The following is a 9,829-nucleotide window of genomic DNA, read 5'->3' on the forward strand; positions in this document are numbered from 1 at the left end:
ATGGGTAGCATACAGTCGTTATGATGGGTAGCATACAGTCGTTATGATGGGTAGCATACAGTCGTTATGATGGGTAGCATACGGTCGTTTGACAAAAGGTTGCCATCAACCGTCTTTGCAACTATGCGACAGGCCCGCATTTAAGCATGGGTAAAAACCACTGAAGAATTTAGCTGCATATATTAGCCACTGCATAACTTTAGACTTAACAATCAACAGTATACACCTGATTGTCTTACAACAACCTTACAGTATACACCTGTACAAAACCAAGTGTATAGAGTGGTTTTCAAAATCCTATGCAACAAAATATAATTGTTTATGTGTAACAGTCAAGTAGTAGTGTATAGTCAGTGTATTGGTACTAAATAAACTAAATATTATTCCACGGGTTTTTGAAAACCACTCTACTACAATAGACTACAATATAAGCGTTTAAATTGTTTAAAAACATTTTACTAGGTTTTGGTAAGACTTTGTACAAAATATGTGTCAAATCCTGGAGGGTTGGCACTATAGCTCTACAAGCAATGTAGATTTTGATGAGACAAGCTTCCAAGGGGTTGATCAAGAGGTCTAGAAATCTTGAATCTAATCCAATTTCACTTGTTACTTTTGAAACATCCACTATGGATGCAAGGGCTATTCATCTGCAATGTCCATGCTGATGAGATGTGTTATGACTTGAATGCAGAAATACAATTATAGCTGTCACTCATGTTGAACATTCAAGCATATAATCTCCTCTATCTTCTTTACTCTTCTTGTTATCATGGGTTGATGCTTCTTCTAAGACTGTTGGTAATTACCTGAATAAGTGCAATTAAATTGTTAACAATGAATGTATTTTGCTAAAATAAATTATTATTATTCTCTGCAACAATTGAACATTGTTGTAGCCTTTTCCTACTTAACAAGTTTCCCTTTTGCTTGATATACATATGTATCTATAAAGAATTGCTTAACATTTGAACCCGGACAATTTGAGCAGGTCAAAGAAGGCAAATTACGATGCAATTTTACACTCAGAGTGCCAAGTCCCACAATACATTGACTTGTATTCGCAAATTCAAGGAAGTAACAGCTGACACGTTCAATAAATGTATCATTATATTATTGCTCAATTAAAGGAGTTTGATTGTGGACTGTAATTTTGGAGTTTTTTTTTTGAAAAAAATATACCCGGTTGTACTTCCAAATGTAAACAATAACAAAGGAGTGACTGGTTGATACTCTTTGATCAAGTGGAACTCACCTTGATTTGGCGGCATCTGTGGTGGAGGTGGACGCGTTTGTCCAGTCATGCCCCACATCAAGTTGGGTGGAAATTGTTGCGGCATCATACCAGGCATCATCTGATGTCCCATATGCTGCATGAAAGACATGTCTCCAGGATTCATCATGCCAGGCGGAGGCGGTGCCATCTGGAAAATTAAACACTTTTTATATAGCAAAGTGCAGGAGTTGCTGTAATTGCCAAGCATGCAGTACCATCTCCACAAATACATGCAATGTTTGGTGGGGAACACACACCAAACAAACAATATTTTTGTAAGATTACATGTTACTCACCTGCGGATTCTGCATGTGAGGAGGCATCATACCAGAGTTTGACACACCAGATGAGGGCGGAGGGGGAGGGGGCTGTTCCATGTTAGGGGGCATACCGCCTGGTGGCATTGGAGGAGGCATACCAGGTGGAGGCATCCCACCCATACCAGGCATACCCATGGGTGGGAAACCAGGGGGGGGCATCATGCCTGGTGGCGGCATTCCTGACAGAGAGATCAGAAATGATAAGTTGGGTGAAAGTCATTGCAAAAAAAAAAGGGGGAAAATATCAACTAGGTACAGGATAAGGCTTCTGGTATTGTTATAGAATTGTCAAAAAATTGGTCAAACAAAGAATTCACCTACCTTGTTGAGGAAAACAAACAAATGTTGAGTAAGAGCGCATCTCAATATATACATGCAAAGTTTGGATATAAGTGATGGCATAGATACATGGTGGTCACCATGTATTCTGTAAGTGTCACCCTACCTGGCGGGGGCATTGAGTGAGGTGGGGGTGGGGCACCCATAGGGGGGTGGCCAAGCATTCCCACTGGGGGGATCATTGGCGGGAGACTGGTTGAAGTTTGGATGGGTGGAGCATCGGCGAATAGTTGATGAGGTCTGTCTGCTTGAGCCAGTGGATTCTGAGCAGCGAGAAGACGCTCTGGAAATAAAAAATAATAGAATCGATCACAATACTAATCTTGGGTGATATTCAAATCAGCTTGTGCATGTTTTGCAATTCACCAATCTTTAATTTTTCAATCAATAAGTATACTCCCAGGTTATGATATATTGGACTGGGGGGTAAAATACTGTAGACTCCAGGAATATTTTAGACTGCCTTATCATGGCAGATTTGAGTTTGATGTTGAAACCTAGTTACAATGGTGGAAATTCTGCTCATTGTTTGGTTACAACTATTGTTGGAAGGAAGGTTTGTCTGAGTGTAATCAAAGAGTTGGATGCTTTGTATTAGGTATTAATAACACAGTGCACCATTCCTCACCTGCGGCGGAACCGTGCCTCTCTCCCTTGGACTCCTTTTTGAATGCATACGAGACTGTGATTGGTCGATTACAGAGGTATTGCCCATTCATAGCCTCAATTGCTGCATCTGATGCATCAAAACTCGCAAAGTTGATGAAAGCAAACCCTTTCGAGTTGCCTGTATCTGAATCTCTCATAATCTGTTAATTTAAATAAATCAAACCAGAAAGTTAGCAAAAAAGATACTTTATAGCTTCCATGAGAGGGCCCCTCCCATATTCAATTTACCTTTCCCTGAATCTAAAAAACAGCTACGAGTAAATATTATTAAAGCCAAATATAGTTGAAAGTCTTGTAACAGTGTCTGTTGTTACCTTGGGGGTCTGTAGAATGACTCCAAATGCACTGAATGTGTCATACAAGAGCTTTTCATCCACTTCAGTATCAAGGTTGCCAATAAATAGGTTGGCACCGACATCCAGGTTCTTATTATGTGCAGAGGCCTAAGGATGATAAATAATGATATGATAACAGACATCCAATACCTTATTGAACACATGCACAGGCCAACACTGACTATGTAGCAGGGGCCTGATAAATTTTCCATCTTTTTGAGGCACAAGAGTGAAGCTCAAAAGCCTTAAAATGGTGGAAACATCCAAATTCTATGTGTTCCTATATGGCCCATGCAAACAAGGACAATAAGAAATTTATCATAACTGTTTGAGACTTTTAGTTGTTTCTGAGTGCGGCATAGGGGGAGCTAGTAGCATTGTAGCTGTATAATAAAGTATTTTATTGGTTTGAGTGTGAGGTATGAAGAAGACATTAATCAAGGAATTAATTAAAGCTGCATTGTCACCAGTTTACTTCCGGTCAATTACGTAACATCATCCGATGATTTTTAACGGAAAACGCGAAAAATATTTCAAAATATTGAAAGCAGTGTGTCTATTGGAAGTTTCTTTGAGGATGTGATTGATAATTTAGAGCGGATGGCCTGTTAAATATCTCGGATTTTAATAGATTTTTTTGTCTTTTAATGGTTGAGGTTTCAGACGGACCTCCGGAAGTAAACTGGTGACAATGCGGCTTTAAGTTTTAGAGTAGGTGGTGGAGCTTGGTGTGTAGGGGATTGAAGATATTTTATATTATCAGTTTAAATAAAACTTGAATTAACTGTTTTTAAAAAGTAGCTGGCGCTTGGTGGAAAATAGGTGGCGGTGCTGCTGCTGGCCCCAGGGGCCAAATGAACCCCCCCGTACTTTATTGACTCTAATTGGTTCGCCATAGACCTTGATCATATATGACATATTGTAAGACATCAGGTAAGGTACCTTATTGACTCTAATAGGTTCGCCATAGACCTTGATCATATATGACATATTGTAAGACATCAGGTACCTTATTAATTCTAATTGGTTCGCCATAGACCTTGATCATATATGACATATTGGTAAGACATCAGGTACCTTATTGACTCTAATAGGTTCGCCATAGACCTTGATCATATATGACATATTGTAAGACATCAGGTACCTTATTGACTCTAATAGGTTTGCCATAAACCTTGATCATATTCATCACTTTGATGGCATAATCAGCATCTTCTTCCCCCAGAAATTCCACAAATCCATAGCCCTGGTGGAGCTGGGTTATTCTGTCTTTTGGCATGTGGACATTTACTGCAAATATTTATTTGGCATGAAACTAAGGGCACATTTTTTTAGTTGTGATTGCGGAATGAGAATGATTAGAATAGAAAAAGCACATGTTTGTTTATCCCTTGTTCTCATTCCAGAATAGAATAAAGGCCATTCCACCCATTCTGCTACCTGTCTAAGCATGACTCATTGGCATTCTGAACATTCTCTACTAATCATTCCAATTTTAGAATGATCAGAAAATAATGTTCAAGTAGTAGAACCTTTTTGGCCTAACAGTTGGCATTTCCTTTTTTATTATGCCCCTCAGTGAAGACATAAATCTATATTTTCTAGGGTGATCATGTATAATAAGAATATTGTGGTGTTGTTATTCATTATACAGAGATTGTTGTTATATCTAGCAGTGTTTTATTGAGGTCCTATTCAATAGGCAGTGGCTTACCAACAGGACCACTTTGGAGAAAAAGCTCCCATATTAAGGCCTCTGACACCTTCTCATCAAGACCTCCAACATATATGGTCGCATCTGCAGGGGAAAGTGGTAATTACTGAGTACACATTGTATACAACATGAGGTCACATCTCTTGAAAAAAAGTTATTGTCAATGAGTACACATTGTATACAACATGAGGTTGCAACTTTTGAAAAATGTGATCATCACTGAGTACAAATTGTATACAACATGAGGTCACATCTCTTGAATAAAAGTGATCATCACTGAGTACACATTGTATACAACATATGATTGCGTTTTCCGAAAAGAGTGATCACTTTGATATTTAAATAAGGTAATGGTACCTACTATCAGTACCTATTTACACTAAAATATATTGGTACTAAACACAATTGAAACTTAGGTTTTACAGCTAGAAATCACTGACTATTAAACACTATAATTCAACCTAGATAACGAAAATTCTGCAGTTAAATTCAGGAGATATTAAGATATTAAGATAAGATATTAAGATATTATCAATATTAAGAAGTGTTGTGAAGCCCTATTATTGTATGCTAATAACATTATCATATTATTGGACACCCTAGCCCTATCGGACAGCAGATTTCTTAGCAAAAAATAACAGGAAAATCATGCTTCATTTTCACTAAAATACAGCAGGCAATAATTGTTGACACATGTACTTTGCAAAAGTCACGATAGAATTTAGTTTGAGACTCTTTCTCTGCGGAAGCAAGCGATTCAAAACACATTCATCGCGCATGTGACGAACTGCACAGAGAAACGTGCTTTCGCTTGGTGATCGCTCAAATTTAGGTTGAATCATTCAGAGTTTACTTGGCTGTCCAATAATAGGGCACCGAGGTTAGGTACAAACAATTCGAGCTATCCCGAGTCTGTCTACAGAAACAGAGGCCCAATAGCATGCTGGGAGATCAACAACAAAATGGTGGATTCGCGGAGCAACTTTCATGGAGATCGGTTAATCTTAGATTATTTTACGGCTTCTTAGCATATTTGTCCTAGCATATTCAAGTCAAAAAGTGGATTTCATTCACCATTTTGTGTGAAAATTATTTCTTGTTTGGCGTAACAATAAACACTAGTAAAAAGCTTCAGAATACATGTTTTCTAAATGTTGTTTCTTCAACTCGATGGGTCATTTTCGGCGTTGTCCTATTGTTTGAGATATTTAGGATTGTTTTCGAGTGTTTGATAATAAGGCACTGTCCGATAATAGGTACCACTACCTTATAGGAATACGATGGACTTTTGGAAAGGATCAAAGTTCGTATAATGATATTTTTAAAAATAACATCATACTTCATAACAAAATATGTGATGCTGTGCAGGCATTATCTCTTTAAACCCCTCGAGTACCCTTGAAGATTATGCCTGGTTTGTTTTTCTCTTTGTTACGAAAAGAACGTCTAACCAACGTCAATCTCTCAAACACAGACTGACAATTTCCTACACGACAATTAGCGCCTACTACAAGTAAACTGCTGTTTCATTTTCGCGAGCGTGTCCCAGCAGTAAAGGTTGTCTAACCAGATAATGCCTAATAATGCTTGTAAGATGAAAATAACTGTAGACAAACCTTGATTCCTTTCTGCTATCGGTCCGGCCGCCATGCTGGATTTGAAGCTCGTCCTCTACCCACAATACTTTGCGTTGTCAACCAGTCCTTTGCCGTGCAAACCACAGCAAACCCGCCCTACTATTCTCATCGATGTCCTTGTCCATTCCAGGACCCTTTTTGACGGCTCTTGGTCTGTCTTTCTTGCAAGCACGAGTAATAAGATCAAGCAAGTTCTTAAAACTCTGCAAAAAGTCAGGTGTACAAGCTTTTGGCACCCAATAATTTAGTTCCAGAGTTGCAAGGAAAATACCCTGGATCCAGAGCCTCTATATTTAGTGGCCAGCGAAGTTGTACAAGGAGGATTGTTAGTTTCCCAAAATTCATTATTTATTGATATCAGCTTCGGCAGGGTTCATGCCATCCGAGAGTCATGTACTTCTTTGGGGTTATGAGGAAAATAATATCTGCAGGCAATCCGTTGCCGTTCGACCTGCCGTTGATAGATTGATACACAAGAAAAAGACAATAAAAACATCTAAGGGAAATGGGTTTGGTATCAAAGCAACCTTATGTCACACGAAGAGATGATGTTTTTCGCAAATGAGGTGACTCTCAAACATGAAAAAAGTTTTTATTTTAGGGAAAGTTCATTTATTATCTCGAGAGGTTGAGGATATTGATAAAAATATAAAGACTAAAATTAATTGCCCCCCCCCCTTCCCCCCCCCTTCCCAGAAGGATCAAAATTTTCCATGATCCCTTTACGCTTCCCCCCCCCCCCCCCCCCCTCCCTCCAGAGAACCGAACAAAACTTATTTAACTGCTAAATGTCGAATCTGATGACAACATCATGCATTTTTTTTTCCCGGTAACCAGGTAACTCGAAGCAATTCCGATCTCTCGGGAGTCATATCTCAGACATAACTACATTGTCCTTTGAGCGGAAAAATTATGGCCGCCAAAGGGAGCGGGTCCAAGTGGGCGAAGGATGCTGAACAAGTAAACAAAGTAAATGGCTAACAGGTAGTTGACAAAAACATAAAACTGAATATAACAAATTGTAATATCCCTTCAGCACATGTCGCACAATACACCTGCAGTAGGTAGTAGGTAACAAGAGTTAACAAGAGTTACGCAAGGCGTGATGGGCCATGACGACTGAGGACCTACCGGATGTATAATGTACCTTGCATAATGCGGCCTTATCAAAGTCTCCCCCTTGGAGCTAAACTCATTCGAAAGGAATTTTAAGCCTTCAAACTTACGTAGTTGTTAGACACGGTTGATGGCTTGATCCTTGGTATACTAATCCCTATTGTTTTCATGATCTATTCGACCAAAAAACATGTCAGCCTTCGGGCTTGTGCCAGCATACAATGCAAGTATTTGCATTATAGGACAGATATGGTTGGCCCGATCAAGTTTAATCGGCTATCAAGTTAGCACTATAGTATGGTATCAATACACTCTATTTTGTATAAGAACTTTTTTTATTAGAACGTCCAGCCTGAGATTTCACCAAATTTATAGAGCATGCCGAAGCTCAAATATCAGAAAAATATTGCCTTTTTGTCCTGGTACGTTCTAAAATGCAGAATCAAATTGTGCGCATAATAGCAACCTTATTATTGGCATTGATCATTTGTGTCATTCTCTTCCTAATCGTTGGGTATTATAAGACTCTTCATCTGTATGAGTAAATTTTGATTAGGATCAATTGCTATCGAATAAAAGCCAATTGTCACTAGTGGTATTCTGTTGATTTCTTCCTGGAAAATAGTGCGATCTCAATGTAATTAACGTTGATAAAAGATCTTACTAAGACCCTTTATCTTCATGAGTTTGGTTTGATTCGGATCAATTGCTATGGAATTAAAGCCAATTGTCACGAGTGGTATTCTGTTAATTTCTTCCTGGAAATTGGTGCGATCTCAATGTAATTCATGTGGATGAAAGATCTTACTAAGACCCTTCACCTGTATGAGTTTGGTTTGATTCGGATCAATTGCTATTGAAATAAAGCCAATTGTAACGAGTGGCATTCTGTTAATTTCTTCCTGGAAATTGGTGCTATCTCAATCTAATTCATGTGAATGAAATATCTTACTAAGACCCTTTATCTTCATGAGTTTGGTTTGATTCGGATCAATTGCTATGGAATTAAAGCCAATTGTCACGAGTGGTATTCTGTTAATTTCTTCCTGGAAATTGGTGCGATCTCAATGTAATTAACATGGATGAGAGACCTTACTAAGACCCTTCATCTGTATGAGTTTGGTTTGATTCGGATCAATTGCTATCGAATTAAAGCCAATTGTCACGAGTGGTATTCTGTTAATTTCTTCCTGGAAATTGGTGCGATCTCAATGTTATTAATGTGAATGAAAGATCTTACTAAGACCCTTCATCTGTATGAGTTTGGTTTGATTCGAATCAATTGCTATTGAATTAAAGCCAATTGTCACGAGTGGTATTCTGTTAATTTCTTCCTGGAAATTGGTGCGATCTCAATGTTATTAATGTGAATGAAAGATCTTACTAAGACCCTTCATCTGTATGAGTTTGGTTTGATTCGAATCAATTGCTATTGAATTAAAGCCAATTGTCACGAGTGGTATTATGTTAATTTCTTCCTGGAAATTGGTACGATCTCAATGTAATTCATGTGGATGAAAGATCTTACTAAGGCCCTTCATCTGTATGAGTTTGGTTTGATTCGGATCAATTGCTATCGAAATAAAGCCAATTGTCACGAGTGGTATTCTGTTAATTTCTTCCTGGAAATTGGTGCTATCTCCATCTAATTAACGTGGATGAAAGATCTTACTAAGAACCTCCATCTATATGAGTTTGGTTTGATTCGAATCAATTGCTTTTAAATAAAATCCAATTGTCATGAGTGGTATTCTGTTAATTTCTTTCCTGGAAAATGTTGCTATCTCAATGTAGTAAAGGTGGAGGAAAGATCTTACCAAGACCCGAACAATGTCTCTATAACACTTCGAATTTATGATCAAGCGTTGAGTTAAATTGCACGTATTTTTCTTTCTTTTTTAATGGCCTCTTTGTTGTTGGCCAAATTTGTTGTTGCGCGACCTCCCAGAATCCCTAATTAGCGCGTTAGTCAACCAAACCAAACAATCAAAACCAGACAAACCGCCCCCAAAGCTTTTGTCTGACTACGCGCTATTCCCAAACAAGATAAGGATTTTGGATTCGCCGTGGTCGCGCAACAACAAATTTGGCTGTAACTTTTAGTTACGTTAATTATTGTTACGAAAAGTTTTCGAGACGCTTGTGTTGATCACGAGTGGTTGTCACGAGTGGTTTTTACAAGTGTTTGTCACCAGTGGTTTTGTCACGAGTGGTTGTCACAAGTGGTTGTCATGACTGGTTGTCACGAGTGGTTTTTACAAGTGTTTGTCACCAGTGGTTTTGTCACGAGTGGTTGTCATGACTGGTTGTCACGAGTGGTTGTCACCAGTGGTTTTGTCACCAGTGGTTGTCACCAGTGGTTTTGTCACCAGTGGTTGTCACCAGTGAGTGGTAAAAAACGTTTTGACCCCTGCTCTGACGTC

The 9,829-nt window shown here is 38.6% G+C and overlaps 1 protein-coding gene across 1 annotated transcript; it reads right to left on the bottom strand.

The window, feature by feature from the left end:
- Positions 1-440: 440 nt before the first annotated feature.
- Positions 441-6,413, bottom strand: LOC5514277 (splicing factor 3B subunit 4). Its single transcript, XM_001634430.3, has 9 exons — positions 6,270-6,413; positions 4,654-4,737; positions 4,084-4,229; positions 2,919-3,047; positions 2,564-2,744; positions 2,042-2,218; positions 1,573-1,775; positions 1,256-1,424; positions 441-809 (listed from the first exon to the last, which is right to left on the bottom strand). The coding sequence occupies exons 1-9, from the start codon at positions 6,301-6,303 to the stop codon at positions 790-792; spliced, it is 1,143 nt and encodes a 380-aa protein (XP_001634480.1). The 5' UTR covers positions 6,304-6,413; the 3' UTR covers positions 441-789.
- Positions 6,414-9,829: the final 3,416 nt, after the last annotated feature.

Source organism: Nematostella vectensis, chromosome 3 (assembly GCF_932526225.1).
Source record: "Nematostella vectensis chromosome 3, jaNemVect1.1, whole genome shotgun sequence".
Taxonomy (NCBI): Eukaryota; Metazoa; Cnidaria; class Anthozoa; order Actiniaria; family Edwardsiidae; genus Nematostella; species Nematostella vectensis.